Source organism: Lagopus leucura, unplaced genomic scaffold (assembly GCF_019238085.1).
Source record: "Lagopus leucura isolate 7727_CA_CO unplaced genomic scaffold, USGS_WTPT01 Super-Scaffold_100001, whole genome shotgun sequence".
NCBI lineage: Eukaryota > Metazoa > Chordata > Aves > Galliformes > Phasianidae > Lagopus > Lagopus leucura.
Window position 1 is genome coordinate 76,800,471 of NW_024962262.1, and position 21,208 is coordinate 76,821,678.

Genomic DNA, 21,208 nt, shown 5'->3' on the forward strand with positions numbered 1-21,208 from the left:
CACCAACCTCCCCTTTTAGTATTAGACCAGGCTGCCCAGGGCCCCATCCAACCTCGCCTTGAACACCTCCACAGCCTCTCTGGACAGCTTGTTCCAGCACCTCACATAGTAAAGAACTTCTCCCTGACATCCAATCTAAATCTTCCCTCCTTAAAACCATTTCCTCTTGTCCTGCTGTTATCTACCCTGATTCCCCTCCTGTTTGTAGGCTCCCTTTAGGTACTGAAAGGCTGCAATGAGGTCAACCCCCAGCCTTCTTTTCTCCAGGCTGATCAAGCCCAGCTCCTTCAGTCTGTCTTCACAGGAAAGGTGCTCCAGGCTTCTGATCGTCTTTGTGACCCTCTGGACCGTCTCCAACAGCTCTCTGTCTGTCTTGCATGAAACTGTTCAAGTCGCTGATCTTTTCAGCTAGCTCATGTTGAAAACACCAGGTAATTCTTGGTGACCGTGTTTAAGAAGGCAGTAGTTGAGACAGTCCCAAAGCTGACGTGAAATGGGAGACATTGGACATTATGGCTCTGTGACATACTTTCAGGTTTTCTTTTTATTCTTTTCTTGCTTGTCTCATGGCATTTCCAAGGAAATCTGCCTAAATTATTGCAACTGGTATTCTAAGCTGCTGCTTTCAGCAATTGAACAGAGTTGAAAATAAGAAGGAAAATGTGAAGTGAGCCTTTGAAGGAAGAAAATAGGAAGACAGCTACAGGTTGCTATAGAATTTTTTAGCCCATATGTGGAATAAGAGCAGAGTTTTAAGGCAATACTTAATGTCAGCCAGGAAAGACTCCAGGATTGTGCTGTATTTTTTAGTGGTACTGTTTCTGTCAACCTTTCAGCATAACCAGTGAAGTGACTCAGTTATACAAGACAACACGTTGGGTTGAGAGTGTGAAAACAAATGTGTGCAGCTTTCAGAGAGTGTGTTCTTCGAAGGTGAAAAACCCAAAGAGGAGGCAGTGCTGCAGGTTGGGGCAACAGTTCTATCAGTGTAGGTCACAAGTGATTTTTAACGTCATCTATGAAGAAAATTTGAGGACATAAATCACTTGCGTGTTGCTGCTGAGTAGAATTCAGGTCATGGATAGTTTGTGTTCCACCTCCAGTACTCTGAAATTCCTGGTGAGGGGTCAGTATCACTGCTTAGAGTCTTCAGGTGTTGTATCAAGTGAAATAAATGTTATTTCTGCTTTCTTGCATGTTATGACCTACTCATAACATCTTGTAATAAGAACTGACAGCCATCATGCTTGTTAATCAATTACTAAGTGGAAAATAAAGTTTCTTGTAGTCTCCTTATAAGGCACCATTACTGTTCAGTAGGACTTTGTATTCTGGTGCTCCAGGCATGGTAATCAAGCACAGATTTTTCTTCCTCTGTGTGGCTGCAGAATGCATGACATCCTTCTCATCGTGACTACTCCTTGTTATGTCTCAGTAAGGCAACAACAAGTGAGGAGTGGGAAAGCATCGTATTGCTTCTTCATTTATGGCAGCAATTATCAGGATGCTGCAGCTGATGTGTTCTAAAACACAACATGTTTTATTAATCTTCCAGATTATTCAATTAAAATGCAAACAAAAATCCCCACAAGCAAGCCACTGTTTGAAGGATTTATGTTCAAAGTGACAGTCATATAATGGGGGTATTGACAAATGTTAGATTTTCATCTTGCAGTGTGGGGTTCCAAAATGATTAAAAAAACTGGAGGTTTTTTCCCCTTAGGAGAAGACTAATGCTTTGGTTTTTTTCTGCTTAATGATCTGTGGTTTTAGTCCACTTATTGGTTAAGAAACAGTACTTCATCTTTATTAAGTCTTCCTATTTGGATCAGTTCTTTCTTATCCGATGACAGTAGTTAACAATGAATAATTTCATGTATCTGCATTTTTTGAGGATCTAAAAGTGCTCTGAAATTTCATCTTTCATAAGTCTGTTAAATTCAATTAGTGTGAATTTGAAACGGTATTTAAGGCTATTTCTTTTGGATGCAATACTTGTCAAGATCCTTCAAATCAATTGCGTATGAGTATCTTCTTTTCCTACTTGTCAGGACTGAGCACAGCTGCTGTTAGTGATTAGACCCAGCAGAGCTTCTGAAGTTCTTTATTTAAAAAGAGAGGGGAAAAAAAAATAAAGCAAACAGCTGCCCTCAGCATCAACAACAAAAATAAAAATAACCCTGAATTTTGCCGTCTAGTTCACCTCTTCAATCAGTCGTTTTCTGTATCCTTGTGTGAGTTGAACGTCGTAGTGCAAACTCCTGATGACTGTAGCTACGTGTTTGTTTTGCGTAAAAGTAAGCGCTGTTTTTTCATGTTTGGTTTTCTTTTTTCCTTACGTTTTTCTCACTTCAGAGTGGTTTTGCGTTAACTAAGCTTCTAGACAATCCCTACTACTCTCTTTCATTCAGAAGTGATAAGAACAGTGCTCTGGAAGAAAGCCCTTAGACTGTAAGATTTAGTCCCTCCCTAAGCCTGAGCAGCACAGATGTATGTAGGTCACGGTGCTCAGTAGTGCTTGGTAAAGTTGGAAATCCAGAACCTACAGTTCTCCTTTGTATATAAATCGGAAAGGGAAAACCAACAGTGTCTTATGCTGTGTTTTCAGTGTTTAGAGCCACAATAAAAAAAACAGTAAGGATTTTTGTGAAGACAAGGTGTGGAAGAATTTAAGTAAATCCTGTGTCTTTGATGCATATATATATATATATATATATATATATATATATATATACGTGCTTTTAGATGCAAAATGCTTTTGGACTATATCATAAGAAAGGTAGAAAACGGAAGTGCACAAGTCAGAAAAAATCAAACACTTCCGTAGCATTTGTCTTAAAGTATGGCTGTCTGGCTTGGATCTTTTTTCTTTTGTTCCTTATTCTTCCCATATATTGTTTTTTGTTTATCTTTTTGAATTTTATCATGAAGTTTATGAAGTCAGAGATTTTATCTTAATTAGCTTTCTCTGTGATTGTTGTGTCAACAGAGGCTAATTTGATTCAGGCCTGATAGAACTCCAGTTGAGGGTGGGTTTGCTTAGTTTATCAGGTTAAGCTGTAGACCAATTGGCTGGTACAGTAGTTCCTTCATTTTATTATTTCCAATGAGGTTAAGACTCCTGGTTTATGTGATTTGCCCTTGTAAGTCGATCATGACCGTGCAGCTGTTGAGTAATCCCTGTGCTGAAGGGAGAATTTGTGATGTGATTCATTGTGCAGCACATTGCCTAGCCTACTAAACTAAGTTCTTTTCCCTCTATCTTCATTTGCTGGTTCACTTCCTTTCCTCCTATTTTTGCTTGCTAGTTGTGGGAAGTAATAGGTACTTCTGAGTTGGAACAGAATGACGTGAAATCCATGCCTCTGGCACATACAGTATAGTAGCATTTCATGTGAAAACGTGCAAATTGTAGAAACCTGGAATGTGCATTCTTGAGGTGATGGCAGATATTTTGATTTTGTCTTCTTTCTCAAAATCTTAAAAACCTTTGTCTTTCTCTCTTAAGCAACTCAAAGTCTGTTTCCTCATTACTTACATATTTTTCATGAATATTTTATGTATACAATAATGCTGGACTTCTCTTTGTTGTGCTAGTTGAAATTAAATACGCAGTTTCTGTCAACTAGAGACATAATGGAGAGTAGAAGAGAAATGGCTTCATCTCCAAGTCCAGGAGAATTGGGCATAGTGATGGTTGAAGGCCAAGTTTTCTTTTTAAAATGCAGCATAATTATTAAAAAAAAAATACCACTATACTGATAATTGCTGTTAGGGAAACTTGTACTGAAAGCAGCTGCTCAACAAGAGCAGCTGTAGAGAATAAATCTTGTGTCTAGTGGGACAGTAGGGCTAGGGATTTTTAACAGTAATAGATAATGGTGAAGTACCCTTTAATATGGAACAGGATCTTTTTTGGCATGAGATGCCAAGTAATGCTTTACTCGTTTCCTTCTTGTCACAGTACTGATGTTATGGAGAAGCAGAATTTCATTCCATTTTTATGGAGTGAGGACTGAAGGTCTGTCTCAGCATGCAACTCAATCTCATGGCAGCTAGTGTTAGGCTTCCATACGTGTCTTGAAAGTAGTCCAGGTAATTCACTATGTTGTTTAATCCTAGTGTTGACGGATTAGTTCCTTCTGGCTTGCTTATGTTGGTGCTCTTGAGAGCTAAAAAAAGACCTCTCTAATTAGAGACATGCTGGCATCCTGGGTAGCATAGTATCTTGGGAAGGATCTTATGGAAGTGCTCTTCGTTGAAACAGTCATTGACTCCTCACCTTGCCAGAAGCTGGTGGTCAAAGTCAGCAAATGCCAGAAATATCTTTATTCATCTTCCTGTTGTTTGTAGAATGAAGTTAGGAAATCAGTGATAATTTTAGCAAGACAACTCGTAGGACAACTTGCAGAGAGGAATCAGTGTCTCAGGCTGTAGTAGTCCTGCATCAGGTGAAGGCGAGGGGGACATCTGGTGTATTCGTGGAATGCTGTAGCAGTGCAAAACAGCTGACAAACGCTGTATGTTTAAATTGGCCAGTTACATCTGGCTTCTCACGTGGCTGTGTTCAGGTGCTTGCAGTTCATCCAAATAGCAGCAAAGGGGGTTATCATTCTGGGTATTTTGAAGAATGCTGTTTGCAGTGTGGTCCGTGGAGCAGTTACTTCAGCAGTGTAAGTGTGTTGAGGTTAGCTAACCAACTATGTAGAAGAGTAATGAAAATAAGTTATCAGCTTATTTGTTGTACAGTTGATGCATAGAGTAGGTCCTGGGTCACAAACAGAACACCAGCTCTTTTGGTTGTTGGGAATTGCTGAATAGTCAGACTGCAACAGGAGAAAAGTCTGCTGAGTAGGTGGGCTGTGCTTCTCTTACTTCCTGGAAGAGTTTGCGAAGTGAGCTGTTTCTTCCACTGCGGTTATCTGTAGATCTAGAGCAATTAGTTTACTAATTCAGTGCTTTTTCCTACGCTAGGGGAACTCTGTAAGCCTGCAGTTTCTTCCAAGTCTGTAAAATGCGGCATCACTTTTTCAAGGAAGTTTGTTTCAAGAAAGTTCTTGTGCTTTCTATACTTCAGCTCATTTTAACTAACATGTTGCAAAAAATACGGAATTTGTGTAATATGTCAGCTATAGGAGAGTCATAATTGGAAGTGCAACTTGGGTGTTTGTTTCCCTGCTCTTCCTTTCCTTTCCCTTTAATTCTGTGAGCTGTTGAGTATTAATTCATTTTATGGATTTGAGGTAAAATGTAATTATCTTTCAGATTAGCATCCTCTTATAATCTGTCCTTTTGCAGCCCAAGTTTTAGCAGCATGAGTTGGGAAAAAAAGCACAACAGTATTGGGGAAAAAAAAAAAAAAAGAGTGAAGATTCCATAGAGAAGAATTGTTCTAGCGTGAGATGCTTACTCAAAGTGCTGCAAATGTGATGGATGAGATGTGAAACTGTGTTTTTAAGTCAACAGCTACTTCAAATGAATTCTCGAAAATGGAAGACATTCTATTAAAAATAAGTCAATAAGTTACTGAGCACTGACATTTGAGCTATATAGCTCATTTGAGGAACTGACATTGCACAAATGTTAGCTTGTTTATCAAATTTGTCAAACCAGAATAGTTCCTCGTACACTTTTTGATCTGACAGGTGCAATTTAAATTCATTCAATGATAGAGTGGTTCTGCATAGTATTTTCCTTTTTACATGCATCCCGTGCACACGTGCACAAAAATAGTTTTATTATGTAATTTAGATTAATTTAAGGTACCGTTCTGTGAGGGGAAAAAAAGGGCTTTAATATAGATGAACACTAGATCTTAGGGCTCTTCTAGTGCTTGCTTTCACTTTGTAGTTTAAACTTGACAGGCTTTCTGGTGATCAGTTTAAATTCAGTGTCACAGCATTTCTGCAAATGTAGGTATGCCAAAAGAATTAACATTTGTTATATGTTTGTTCATAGAATCACAGAATCATTATGGTTGGAAAGACCGATAAAGTCATCTTGTCCAACCATCGACTCTTGTATGTAACCACTCATAATCAACCAACTCAGTTGATTAGGATAAGTAAATGTGTCTTTCCTCAAACTTGTGCATCTGTTGGATTGCATGTCTTTTTTTCTTTTTTTCTTTTTCCCTATGCAGTAGAGCACATGGAGGACCATGTGGCTTTTCTCACTGGGTCCCACGTGCATGAGGTGAGGGCTGGAGGACAAGGCCTGGCCTGCTGTCCTGTGCATTGTGTTGCTTGCATGGTCCTGGAATCACAGAATCATTAGGGTTGGGAAAGATCATCTAATCCAACCATCCAACCATCTAATCTAAGCCTATCCCCACCATGCTCACTAACCGTGTCCCTCAGTGCCACATCGTCAGTGTTCTTCAACACTTCCAGGGGCAGAGACTCTATCACCTCCCTGGACAGTTTGTTCCAGTGCATCATTACTCCTTCTAAGAAGAAATTTTTCCTAATACCCAATCTGAACCTTCCCTGGCACATCTTGAGGACGTTCCTTCTTGTCCCATCACTGTTATCTGGGAGAAGAGGCTGACACCCACTTTGCTACACCATCCTTTGAGGGAGCTGTAGAGAGTGATAAAATGTCAGTTCAGCTGCGACCCAAGTTGCACGGAGATGAGTGAAGCATGTTTCGTGGTACTTTTTTTGAGGAGATAGGCATTTCTGTAGGGATGCTGGGAGACTCATTGACGCTGTACTTGTTGACAAATCTATGCTAAGTATATCTTTTCTTTTTTAATACATTCATAGAACTGGCACAAAAATCTAACTTGTGTGACTTGCTGGTAATTCCTGATTCCCTTCTTTTCCTTGACTATGCTCAGGGATGTTGATTTTTTTGTAGCTAAAGCTTAGTTTGTAAGCCTTTCTCTCATGAGTATTTTTCTGCAGAGGGGTGTGAACTGAGTCCTTGCTGCACTCATTCTCCTTCATACTTTCTATTGCTTTCAACTACTCTGAAGAAATCCTTCAATTCCTAGACATATGCTTCAACTTGCATATGCAAATTTTTTTTTTTCCTACCTGAGGAAGGTTTAAACTTGATCTGGAGTAAACATAATGTATGCCTCAGGAACCTGTGAAGGGTAAAGGTGAGGAGGGCAGTCAGTTGCCAGAAGACAGCTCTGAGGAAAACATCCTCTGTGGCCTTGGGAACAGTCTTGTTTTGCGTTTATTTGTGGAGCGGGCTGCTCTGAAACTGCTGCAGAGGAGTGGGCAAAGTGCTGTTACAGTGTTTTTTTGGGCTATTTGTGAAGTAGAAGAGCAGTACAGAGGTGTTTACGCTTGGCTTAAATAGGATATGGTTACGGCAAATAAAAGCTCTGGTTTGCTAGGAGCTTTTTGGTAAAGTCTCTTTCTCAACCAAGTTCCTAGTGCATTGAACTTCTGAAAAGCTGGTGAGTTTTTTGTAAGGCAGCTGGGAGTCTGCAGCTGAGAGGCAGCCCTTTTCTTTCCTTATGGCTGGAAACATTTGTCTTCCAGGAGGGAACAGTTGTGTGTGCAGTTCTGCTGAGCAGTCAGTAGAGTGGTTTTTTGACCTATTAACTTCCCACTGATTGGAAAAGGGGAAACATAACCCCCATTTTCAAGAAGGGAAAAAAAATCCAGGAAACTACAGGCCAGTCAGTCTCACCTCTGACAGCTCCTTCTGAATGCCCTATAAACTAACATGGAAAATAAAGATGAGGTAATTGGTAGTAACCAACATGGCTACACCAAGAGCAAGTCATACCTGGCAAACTTGGTGACCTTTTATGATGGAATTACAGCGTCAGTAAATAACGAAAGAGCAACTGATGTCAACTACCTGGACTTCTGCAAAGTGTTTGACGCTGTCCTCCTGCATGACATCCTGGTTGCCAAATTGGAGGAAAAATGGATTTGGTGAATGGACCACTCACTGCATAAGGAATTGTTTGGAGAGTTGCACTCAGTCTGTTGTGGTCAATTGCTCAGTGTCCAAGTGGGGACCATTAATGACTGATGAACTTCAGGGGTTGGTGCTGGGGCCGGTGTTATTTAAAATCCTTGTAGGCAACATGGAAAGTGGGACCAAGTGCACTACTAGCAAGTTTGCAAAAGATACCTAGCTGAGTGGTGCAGTTGAAATGTCATCCAGAGTGACCTGGACAGACTTGAGAGGTGGGCCTACACCAACCTTGTGAAGTTTAACAAGGCCATGTGCAAAGTCCTGCACTTGGGTTGGGGCAATCTCAAGCACAGATAGAGGTTGGGTGGAGAATATCTTGAGAGCAGCTCTGAGGAGAAGGATTTGGGAGTGTCAGTTGATGAAAGATTGAATATGAGCCAGCAGCATGCACTTGCAGCCCAGAAGACCAACCATATTCTGGGTTACATCAAGAGAAGTGTGACCAGCAGGTCAAAGGAGGTGATTCTGCCTCTCTTCCCTGCTCTTGTGAGACCCCACCTGGAACACTGCATCCGGTTCTGGGACTCCCAAAACAAGAAGGACATGGAGCTGTTGGAGGAGGTCCAGGGGAGGGTCACGAAGGTGATCAGAGGGCTGGAGCACCTCTCTCTGAGGACAGGCTGAGAGAGCTGGGGCTCTTCAGCCTGGGTAAGGGAAGGCTCCTAAGAGACCTTATAGCAGCCTTCCAGTACCTGGAGGGGGCCTACAGGAAAGCTGGGGAGAGACTTTTTAAAGGGCAGGTAGTGACAGGATGAGTAGAAATGATTTTAAACTGGAAAAGGGCAGATTTAAACTAGGTTATAGGAAGAAATTCTTTGCTTTGAAGGTGGTGAGACACTGGAACAGGTTGCCCAGAGAGGCTGTGGATGCCCTCTCTGTGGGAGCACTCAAGACCAGTCTGGATGGGGCTGTGAGCAACCTGGTCTAAAGAGATGTGTCCCTGCTCGTAGCAGGGGGAGTGGAACTAACGTGATCTTTGACGTCCTCTTCAACCCAAACCATTCTATGATTCTATTTTTGTAGTCTGACAACAGTAATTACTGTTTGTATATTAACATTATACAATAAAAACTGTTCCTAAATTATTCATGCTGATGTTGACAATCTCTTACTCTTGCGACACTGTCTCTAAAGAAAATTTGACAGATGGAAAATTTTCCTTGCTTTTAAAGGCAAAGCGACGCCTTTAAGCTGTGGGGAAACAATAGTTTGGTATTTCCTCCTTTTTAAATTTGGATTCTTTATTTATTTTTGGCTTGATATCCTTTCCTTTCTTCTAGAGGTTATTTCCATTACGCATCTGAGAAATCTGGCTATTGAAATAGCTTTTTAAGTGTTTATGTTCCACATGGTTGCATAAAAGTCTAGGAGGAACATCACTATCATGAAAGCTTAAATAGTAAGTCTGGTAGTCCATGTGCTGTGAGTTTGAGAAAAGTTGGTAGTTTACCAGTGGACAGGAAGTGATTAATTCCTGTTGGATGACAAGAGCCTGTGTTAGAACTGTGGATTTCTGAGGTTCAGCAGCCATCATCACTTGTGGGATGCAGAGCTTTGAATGTGTGCAGCCATAGCACATCAACAAGGCTACCTCCTGTTTTGCCTGCTAAACGTGTAAGGGAAGGTAGAGAGTCTTATTGCGCACTTTTTGTCTTTATTTTTTTCATAATAATGATGAGCAGACACTTCAAATATAGGATTTATTTTAGTTTTTTAATAGTCGTAGAGGAAGCACATTGCCTTGCATGCGAGTTGGTGCTGTGAACTTTTCATTTCCTGAATGTGGTCCAAGTTCTTGGAGGAAGTGCAGGCATCGTTTCCAAGGGTGATGTGACTTGAGTGTGCTTGTTCTTCACAGTATTTAGATTCCTTTTAGGTTTTTATCTTCAACAGGTACTCAACTACAATACAGAATACAGAACTGCAATGGCTGACTTCTCGATTGAAGGGCTGGAACTGCTATTAGCGTTAGAAGTAGAAAGCAGGGAGACATTATTCTAAGCACCTTATCTAATGAGAAGGTTATTTGTTGTTCTTGAATAAGCTGTAGATATGGAGGTTGTTACTGTGTCCTCACTGTGAAAAATAATTGCAAATGGAACAAACTAGTATAAAATGTGCTTTGAAGGCTTATGATAGTGGCTTTGGGTTAGTATTTGCAGAATGAATGATTGCAGCCTGTATCAGAGAAGCCCTCTTCAAGAACTCAGGAATGCTTTTTGATGTTTTAGTGTCTAATAAATAGTACACACAAGGTCTGATGCTTATTTTCATGTTCTATTGTAGTCCTTCTTAATTATAAATGAATAGCAGAGTTCTGTCTCTATTGAAGTATTGTAATTTCAGTCTATTGATGGAAAACCCCTCAAGGTAAAACCTTGCAGTCTGTATTTTTTGAGCATAACCTTAGTTGTGAACAAAGACAGTGCTGTTGTTGAAACAGGGATTATGGAGAGCTGTTAGCAAATACATTAATTACTTTCATAGTTGCAGAAAGCAGTGACACTGAATGAATGAGAGGGCTATACTTCCTCTTAAATAATGGTGCTTAATTGGAAAAGCTTTTGCTGTTCAGATACAGAGTGAAAAAGAAATCCTAAAATTACTTCTTTTAAGGACCTTTAAGATTTATTGTTTGTGTTTTTTGTCTTTTTTTAATTTTATTTCTTTTGTAATGAGTTAAACTTCTTTCAGTCCTCTGTTCTCAGCTACAAAAAGCCTTTTTGAGCATCTTGGAAATCGTGCAAACTGCAACTAGCATGCCCAATACCCTGAAGCATCTGCACCTCTCCTCTGCCACATTTGTTAAATTTGGTCCAGAAAAGGGGGAGCAAAGAGGGGTATCTGTACCCCATCTTCATATGGGGAGGAAGTTGTTACCCAGGTTTTTTAACTCTTGCATGATGTCTTTTATTAAAAGCAAACGTTCTGGCATCATATATGTTTGGAAATGACTGCTTTCCCTCTCAAAGCAAACCTCAAAGTGCTTGGTTTTGACGACAGGCTTTAGTAATTAAATTGCTTCATTCAGGCGACTTACCTTGTTTTGTCATACTTTGATTAAGCTTGTAAATATTAATTATTTGGCAAAAGATAATTGGAAAGAAGCTGGATTATGTCACCTTTGATTATCCAAAGCGCTGTGCATAGAATAAGCAGCTATATACCTGTTGAGCTTTCTCTTATGGAATCTTTTCCTAATGCCACTCTTTCACATTTATCATGTGATTTTTTTTTTTTTTTTAATGTTCTCACCTAAAGAAGCATTTTGTATTGAGGTGGTTTTTTTTCTTTTTTTTTTCTTTTTTTTTTTTTTTTCTGTGAGCAGGCAAGATACTTTTCAAGCATAATGTTCTAGTAGTTTTAATTTCTTTACTGTCAGATATTTTTAATATAATAATTATATTAATAATAATTTTAATATTTAATTCCTCATAAAGGAAACACAGCAGGGAAGTGTGCAATAAGGTGCAGACAATTCTGGAAGAACTGAGTATTGCAGCTGAAACACTGCTGAAATGCTGAAACTCTTCAAGGGAGAGCCTGCTGTCAGCACTGTTCACTGCACACATAATATACTATCAGCACTTCCAACTCTTATTACAATTTTGCAATTTGTTAATAGATCTGTAACAAAGGTAGTAATTTTCTTTTCTGTATCAGAAAGATCAGTTTGATGCTTTAACAGCTTGTGGTGTTAGATAAATATTTACACAGTTTTAAATAAGGTCTATTTAGGTAATTGTTTTCAGGATCATTAAATTGCCACTTTGCAAATACCTGTGCTTTCCGTTTTGGAAATTCAGTTCTGATGGAGATGCCTTATTTATTAAAGTGATGAGAGTAGTAGTAGTGTTTTGGTCTTTCAACACTGTGTCTATACTGTGGAAAAAAAAAAAAAGAGCATGGCTGTTATAGTTCACTGGGGGCAGCGTGTTAATTGATCTGTCATTTAATAATTTGCAGCAAAAAAGCATGTGCTGCTGCTTTGAGGTTGTGCATAAAGGAGACAATAATATATGATCATATAGCTTCATAAATATACCCACAGTTTCCGCTTTTGCAGAATACTAATAATGCAAATAGTTGGTGTTAGTGTAGTTTGTGTTGCATGAGTTATTTTTTGGGAGACTAATTTGCCCTGCAGCTTTTGGATTAGTCAAGGAGAGATTTCCACCCCAGATATTATTGTAAATGGTTGGACCATAGCTTTATGTTATTCAGTGTAACTGTATAGAAGCTGCTTGTCTGGGTAGATCAATGCTGTAGATTATTTGATCGTGTTGTAGCGCAGATAATTTTTCTTGGCAGGCAATGAATGTAAGTCAATTAAACCACTGGCTATGAAGAAAACTTGAGTGATGCATAAAATTCGTGTATTTTAGCTGGATAATATACCACTGACATGACCAGTGACTCATTAATTCAAGTGTTTTAAATGTTGTGACATTCCATATGAGGCGAATCACTTTCACTACATTGAGCTTTTTCTCTCATTTCACTCTCTTGCCTATTTCTTTAAGTTGATTTTGTTCGAGTGTCCAATGCTTTTGGAAGAAGTGCCACATTTTATGTTCAGATAGGGTTGTTCAGTCCTCCTTGTGATGGCACTGATGTTGGATGTATCTGAGAATGGTTCCTAAACTTGTATGTTATCAGCAACTTCTGCAGACTAGAGACTCACTAAATTAGTAATCTTTTATTTTTAGCCTCACTGTGATTGTGAAGCATCATCACAATCCAGTCCCTGAGGGCAGGAGGCAGGAACAGAGCTATTTTTTCCTCAAAGTGCTGTGATGTTTGAGGCCTTACAGACAAACTTGATAGGAAGAGAGATAGTGTGAAGAGAGCTGTTTCATTCTCTCGATGTGATACAAAATGTGACTCAGTCTCTTAGCTGGAGATTTTCAGGACAGACCCGTCAGAAGTTTCTATCACACCTTTAATTCCCTGTAGAGTTTTTGTAGCACAGTCCTGATGGAAAATTTAGTTGGGGTTTTGGGAAAGGCTTAGTGTCCAAATGGCAGCATATAGCCTAGATGTGCAGTAAGTGTTGTCAGCTGTGTTACACAGTGTTTGGTGTTCAGTGCAGCTAACTTAGGAGGCAGAAATCTGCAGCAGGCCTGCGGTAAGAACTGAAGCTGGAAAATCTGTACAAACCCGCAGGACGTGTAGGTGAACTTAGTAGAAGTGAACGCATCTGAATGTTTGCAAGTATCATGGTTTTGTGTTTTTTGCTTTTCGGTATTCCACATCATAACATCATGGAGAGCACTGGGAGTTAAAGTATTAAAGCTCCAATTTCGGGTACCTGTCCCTGTACATCGCAGAATTCGTGGGATCTGACCCTTCTGGGTTGGGCGGTCTCTTACTGCCTTGCAGAGGGTACTGGAGGGTGCTTTCCTAGCCAGTCCAATATCATAATTAGTAAAATAAGTTTTCCTCTATAGATCGTTGCCACTGGTGTTTTTTCCTTCCTTGAGCCCAGCTCCAATCTCCCTATCCTTTTTCCCTTTTCCTTCCCATTTTGTGGGACTAGGGGGGCCCGGGGGCCTACTGCCCCCATGTCATGGGCGTAGATTGCTCTAGTTTACTCCGTGGCAGCAAGATATGGAGTAATTTTGTTAGAATATCTCATACTTAGTGCTTTATGTACCTTTTTCCTCCTGGTAGATGCTAAGCTGAGCATATTAGCAGAAATTCAATATAATATGAGGTCAGAAACTGGCCTAAGGCCTTATCAGCTTGAGGTTACTTGTCATGTTGAAGCTTTTTAAAACATAACTACAATGAGTTGTGTAGCTGGAAAAGACTCCTGGTGAGAGAGGAGGCACAGGCAGTGAGTGTCAGAGGCTCCACGGCTGCCAGTCCAGTGTGAAGCTGCCTTAGGAGCTTCAAGGCTCTTCTCATCTCATCAGACTTAAAGTTAAATAGCAACAATCCTTCTTGAATTACAGAATGGGTTTGGGCTGGAAAGGGGCCTCAAAGCCCATGCTGCCTTAACCCTTGTCCTGAGCAGGGCTGCCCCCACCAGCTCAGGCTGCCCAGGGCCCCATCCAACCTGGCCTTGAGCACCTCCAGGGATGGGGCACCACAACTTCTCTGGGCAGCTGTGCCAGAGCCTCACCGCCCTCTGAGGAAAGAATTTCATCCTAACACTTTACGTAAATTTCTCTTCTTTTAGTTTAAAGCCATTCCCCGTTGTCCTGTCATTATCAGACTGTGTAAAACGTTGGACTTCTTCCTGCTTATAAGCTCCCTTCAAGTACTGAAAAATTGCTGTTCGTATTTAGAAATTTGCCATGTCTTAAAAAAGATCCTGTAAAGTTAAGGCTCCAAGGACTAATCCCTTGCTGGTATCTCTTTGAGCCAATCTTTTGGGAGTGCTCTTTGGTGGGAAGTGACAGGAGGTGCAGCCTGATGCTTCTTGCAGACATGTTATTGTTTTTCACTTTTGCTCTGGGAAAACAAAAGAAGGCTGCCTGGTGTACAGGCCTGCCTCTTAGGGCTGCATAGAGAAATGGGAAGGAACTGAAACATGTGGCATCAAATATTCTTGAGTATCTGTTAATTAGCATATGGTTATTGGTCCATGTGGTTATTGTGGACCAAATACACAGTTGATTTTCAGCTTTATGGGTTTCAGCCTTTTGCCTGTGGGTTTTCTTACAGTCAGTAGGTTTGCAGAGAGAAAAAACAATGTGTAATGCAATGTGTAGCTTAATGCTGTAGCCACACTTTGTATTATTTCTGGGATCACAGTTGAACAGTTTGTGACAGAATCACAGAGTTGTAGGGGTTGGAAGGGACCTCCAGAGATCATCGAGTCCAACCCCCTTGCCAAAGCAGGTTCCCTACACCAGGTAGGGAGACAAATTAGCTCTTGGAAGAGTAGGAGTAACAGGGCTGAAAGATGCTTGCAAAATGAGTGAAGGGAAATCTTTATGCTGTTAATGACCTTCTTGTTCAGGTTTCAGCTACAGGCCCAGAGGAAGCTCTCTAGGCTTCATGAGGCCAAGGTCAGATCTGCTAATGCAGTTAGCTTTTGCCTTCACGTAAAGGAGTGTTCTTCAGATTGGCTATTGTGTTGGCCACCACCTGTGCATGAAAGACACCGTCAACATCCCTGTTTCTGTAGATTTCACAGCAGGTAATCTCTTGAAAAGCAAGAAGCTGCTGGTTTTCAATAAAAGAAAGTGCAACAGCAGACCAACTTCTTATTTTCTTTATAAATGAAATATCAGATAGCAAAAATCTTGGGTTAGAAATGTATTTCATAGACAGAAATAGCATGAAGTCTGTCTCAAAAAATGAATCTGCCAGTTAAAACTTGTGCAATGGAACTGCAGGTTTCATTGGTAGCGTGCTGAAAATACAGAGTATGAAATTGTTCCTTGTTAGAGAAGTTGAGAGATTCATAGCTGAAATACCTGGTTTGCACTGTGGCAGTATTCGCTTACCTTCAGGTATTAAATAGTTTGACGTTGCATTGTTGTTTTGTTCTCCTCAAGTAAAATGTTCTAAAAGGTGATATATCCATTCTAGTTGTTTGCTTGAAAGCTCCTATCTCCAAGCCAGGGATGTGACAGACAAATCCATTAACCCGCCATCCTTGCTTAAGGGCATCTAAAGGAGTTCAATTTCAGAAGCTGAGATTTGCATTATTCATGATCATGATCTAAATGCTTTAGTTCTGTTTACAGTGTCTGTTAATTGCTCCTGTATTTCTTTATGATTAGTAACTTTTAGCTGTCTTAATCAATAAGATGAAGTGCTGTGCTGAGCAGTTAATTACGATGGCCCTGTCAGCTCAAAATAAAGCAAGCTAAATGTGCTTGTGGCTTGTTTGAGTAATTGGATTAAGCTAGGAGACGTCTTGTCTCTTCTGAAGGGAATGAGGTTTTAAGTAGACAGTCATAGGCTGTCCTTTTAGTTAAATTGATAGCACTCACAGCAAACTGCCACATTTTTTTCCCCCAACTTTAGTTGGAGAAGGTGAAGGAAAAAAAAATCAAACCAGAAACTTCTCCATAAATTTGTAACTTTTTTTTTCTTGGCAAGGTCACACAGTATGCTATCTTAAGTCTGCTGCTCATACTTTATTCTTCTAATAGAGGTACCTGTTGGGTTAGTTGATGGAGAAAATTGAAAGTGTTTGCGAGTAGAGACCACATACCATATAGTGAATGACTTGGTTCTGTTTCATTTGAAGTTCTGGTTGAGCTATGCTGCATTTGTGAAGAAAAAAAATACTTGGAGGATTTTATGCAAGTGATATGCCACTTTTGAGGTGCTCTGGAGTTGCTTAAATAGTAATGTAATATTTCTACTTATCAAGGCAAGCTGGATAACTTGTCCGTTTGTGGAAAATTCTCTAATTTACTCAGTGGAGGGCAAGGGATGGTTGACTGTTCAGTTAAGTAAAAGTGGTTTCCTTGGTAGAAGAAAAGCTGAGGTAGGGAAGGGAAATCATTGCCAATAGAGCAGTTCCTGTTTCAGTTTTTAAGTTAAATTACAATAACATGTTAGCACCTTAAAGAAGGCAGGAAACTAAATGTTCTCTCCTTTGCAAAAACTAAAAGCTGAAATGCTTGTTTTAATTGTGGCATTTTAACTTGCACTGATAATCTAATACTGAGAGTAGTTAGATGTTGACTCAGTGTTTCTGGGTGCAGAATGTTTCATCACTTTAAGCATATGAAATTCATTCTTTTTTGGTTTGTTTAAATGAAGAGCGAACAAATTAAAGATACTGGATTTGTAATACCTCTTGTAAAGGAGTCTTTCAGTTTCTTCAGTTTTTCATGAATTCTTAATGATTTTAATTTTTCCCTTGAGAAATCTTCTGGCTAAAAATTAAATGTAAAAAAATAAGCATTTAAGCATAAGTGCCATACTCTACCATATCTTGAATGTGACAGGCTTGCTTCTGGGAAGTGAATGGCTATGAATCCCTGTTGTCTTCTCTTATAACAAATATAACCTGAGGAGGAGATGTGTGTGTGTGTGTGTGTGTGTGTGTGTGTGTGTTGAGTTTCTCAGATGTACTTCCTGCAATATATGTTACCAGGTAGACAACTCCTAAGGGCAGAACTGGTGGAAAGAAGATCATCTGATATGCATTATTGATGAGGTCTTTCAGAATGTTGTCAGCTAATCTACCAGCCTTTGCTGTACAGGAGGAAGAGGCCATGCCCGTTCCTCAGTGCTGCCTTCCCTCCTACATGCTGCAGGCTGTTTGGTGCCTGTTATCCTCCAGGGCGTAATCTGGTAACCTGGGAGACAGCTGGCCTAGAAAAGAAGGAGGGAGCTGGGAGAAGACCCGGGCTTCTTTCTGTGGGATTTTAAGATGGTAGAGTCCACAGATTGTGCATGGAGATGCTGGGAGGACCTTCGTGCATCTGGTTGCAGCAGGTCTACAGGGTTAGCTTGGGCCTGGGACCTCAACCTCACCAAATGGTGGGAACTGAACAAAGTAGAAGTGTTGGCAATGCAGCCTTACCTGTCCTCTTCTTAAGCAGAGGCACGCTGTGGAATAGGCTCCCCGGGGTGGTGGTTGAGTCACCATCCCTGAGTGTGTTTAAAAACCATTTGGATGTGGTGCTCAGGGACGTGATTTAGCGGAGGGCTGTTAGAGTTAGGGTAGCATGGCTAGATTGTGGTTAGTCTTGATGATCTTTAAGTCTTTTCCAACCTGAGCTATTGTATGATTTTCTAGTACTTCAGTTTGGTTTAATTTCCCAAAGGATTTGCTGCTTTCAGAGTTGAGCGTAGTGCTGGTAGAAAGGGAAGGCACAAAGGCAGTAAGCCAGGGGATGCTCTGGGTGTTACAGTGACGGACTGTTTGGCCTAACCGTGCAAGGAGTGACTTCCCTTAATTTTATTTCAAGTATCAAATAAGCATTTAGCAATGCTAATGCGGCTTCTCTAGTCCTGTTGGCAGCTGTCATTTTATTCTGGCAACGTTCACATCTCACACAAGATTTTGCAAACAGTTTTCCACTTCTGTTTGGACAGGAAGATGGTGTCTCATTTATTTCATAGGGGTAGATCAAAAGGAGGAGGGTTAGCTCGATAGCTGGAATTACGCAGATATTCAGGTCTTTTCTCTTTAATGAATGAGAACGATGGGAACATCCTTTCATGGTGTATATTTGTGTGTAATGACAGTAATAAACAGCAATTTCACTGGACTGTGAGATGGAAGGATTCTAAGGTTGTTTATATGGTATGAAAAGCTCCACAGAAATGGCTAAGAAATGGTAAAAATGAATCTGTGCTGCATGAGACATTGCTGTGCCACAGGAGTGGCAGTGAGGAGTTCACCTCCTGGGTGATGCCTGCTGATTTTTTTTCAGCCTCTTCTAATCCAGTTCACAGTCAGTGCAGCATTGCCTGTCCCCGTTCCTGGCTGGGAGCAGATTCTTTAGCTGGTTTTGGACACGTGTAACCTTCCCAGGAGTTTTCACTCAGCTTCACTGTTGTGGTAGGCCTGCTGATTTTTTCATTTCAGCTGCTGATTTATCTACTTTTAAAAGGCTTTGTTACCCAGGCAGCATCTTGAGATTGATTTCAGCAGTGGTGGAGATTAAGATGAATTAGAGGGCAGGTAGGGTGCACCTTGGGGATAAAGAGAGTCCTATGGCTTTTTGAAAACAGGACATTTGAAATTGTTTCCTGTTTTCCCTGATCCATATTTTGGGAATTTTGGGATGATTTTTATCAGTGATCAAAATGGGTAGGTACAAGTAACAGTGGAATAGAATCTTTAAAATATTTAATTTGCATACAAGTGGTTTTTTTTGTTTTTTTTTTTTACCTTTCCAAGTTTTGGGAAGGAATAATGTAGATTGGATTCCATGGATGTTGCTTGTTTTTTCTTCTGCTCCTTGTGCTGTATGTAAACCAATGCAGAGGTTTGTGAGTGAGAAGGATTGCATTCAGTCCAGAAATTGTTGAGGCTCAGAGCCCCATGTAAGGAGGGAGGCTGCCAGGTGATGTTGGGTTGGGCTGGGCACTGTCGTGGCAAGGAATAGTGCTGACTTAGAGCATCTCATATTGTGTATTTTAATATTTGGTTTGGTAGATGACATTCTGTAACTTTATTGAGCTAGACTCTTACCATTCCTGTTTGATAGCGCTTCATCCAGTGCATTTTAAGGCTCAGTCAGAACAAAGCTTAAGTGTAAGCTGCCACTTCTAACTCACGAAGTTGATAAGGCATGACATGATGCATCCTCGGTGTTCAACATGTGAATGAGCTAGAGATGCTTTTGAAAAAGGTTGTGTTGTTCTTCTGGTAATTGTTGGAGACTTTTCCACACCTCCCAGCACCAGTATACTAAGTATGTTTTGAATGTTAAGTTTCTGTAATCAGCTCTGAACGTTGTTCTTTGTTTAGCTGACATTGATGAGGTAGTCGAGGGTCCTGAAAAAATTATTTACAGCTTTAGACCTTGTGTTAAATTATTGCGTGTCTGAATTGCAGTGGAGATGTTATTTAAACTTCTCAAATTTGCTCTGTTCAGTTTCTGTCTTTGTGGCCATGGATGGGTGAGCTTAGGCTTTGATTCAGGCTTGCTTATGTTGTTATAGCTTTAGAAGGACTGAAATGTCAAAAGTGAGAGTAAAACTTACTTTTTCTTCTCCTTTCAGGTGCCCGCTGATGGAAATGCTGGATTGTTGGCAGAGCCTCAAATTGCCATGTTCTGTGGCAAACTCAATATGCACATGAATGTTCAGAATGGAAAATGGGAATCTGACCCCTCTGGAACCAAGACCTGTATCGGCACTAAAGAAGGGATTCTGCAGTATTGTCAGGAAGTAAGTCTTTTGTTTGGGAGTATCTGTGGTGTTTCTGTTTAAGAACCTACATGCAGGTGCTTACAGGAGAACTGAATCTCCTTAGAGATCTTCCCTTTCTATTTTTCTCTTCTGCTCTATTGCCTTTTTGTCCTTCTGTCCTCTGTTTTCCCCAGAGGCTGTTAAAACAGCTTCAGAAACTGGCTGCAAGAGGATTATTGAGACTATTGTTGGATAATTTTGTCTCTGTCTTATGCCTGTGGGGAGGCTAACTTTATAACTCAGAAGTTCATTGTACATTTATAAAGCATTTAAATCAGTTTATTTAAAACACTGTTTTTCATTCTGGGTTGGAATCTTGGAAGTCAGCTTCAACCATGTCCACTGTCATTGTACCGTCATAATGAAATATTCTGGGTCACTCCAGAGTTATTGGTCTTTGCACCACACTGAACCATTCAGTTTCTTAATAGAAAGAGCTTGCACTACAGATGAAGTCACAATGAACAGTTTCATATTCGAGAGCAGTAAATTGTTACCCTCTCATTCATGTCCTAAGAACAGACTGTGTATCTAATTTTGTTTTGTTTCCACGCTGTGATAGCGTGATGACCTTGTGCCAGTGTGTGACAATTTGAAAAGAAAATGTGGATTTCATGCCATGAAACAAAAGGGCACGGCTTGAGTTGCTTTAATCCTTACGTCTTTTTATGCCATCTCTGCTGTTGTTTTTCTTTTTTTTTTTTTTTAAAGCAGAGGTTATTGCTTATTGCTATAGCAGTAGCTGTCTTGCTTCCTAAATGTCAAACCAATTCTTGTGAAAATGCCTCTTTAAAAAGCAAGTTAATTCACACTTCAGATCTTTCCTCTCTTAGCGTCTTCATCTCTGTCCTTTCACCCATTGATTGATTGTTCCTTCTGTTTCTGGCGATGTTTTGTTCAATTGTTTGAGGTTGGGATTTATGGTCTTGAATAAAAATTTTAAGAAAACTTCTGGTGGATATTAAAGTGGATATTTCACCAATAGCTTTCTCTTAATAAAAAGTATTGCTTTTTGAAATTAATAATATTTTTGCCTACTACTAACAAAAATACCAAGCATGACATGCTGGCGGGGTTTAAAAGGCTGCTTCTTGTTTTTCACTGTCTGCTTTGAGTTATCTCAATGAAGTTGTTTTATGCGTAGTGAGAGTACTGAGCTTGGGGAAAGGAATAAGGAGATGAGTGAATAAAAGCCCATGAGGTAGAAAGTAGTTCTGAAGTTACAGAAACAAGTACATTAATTTACAGGAAGGAAGCAACAACTAAGGCAGGAACGGTTCAGAATTGGCAATGCAGTTACAGATCTAGATATAAAAGAATTCCAGAACAAGTGCTGAGAACTGTAAAACTCAGCTGAATGTCAGGTGATGTAAAAATTTTGCATCATAGAGAAAAATGCTCTTGTTTAATAAATAAA

The 21,208-nt window shown here is 40.1% G+C and overlaps 1 protein-coding gene across 1 annotated transcript in view; it reads left to right on the forward strand.

Moving 5' to 3' along the window:
* Positions 1 to 21,208, forward strand: part of LOC122177487 (amyloid beta precursor protein) — a 201,524-nt gene that overhangs the window by 22,863 nt on the left and 157,453 nt on the right. The window contains exon 2 of the mRNA XM_042866899.1: positions 19,603 to 19,770. Coding sequence (XP_042722833.1) covers positions 19,603 to 19,770 — 168 coding nt within the window. The remainder of the gene's footprint in view (positions 1 to 19,602; positions 19,771 to 21,208) is intronic.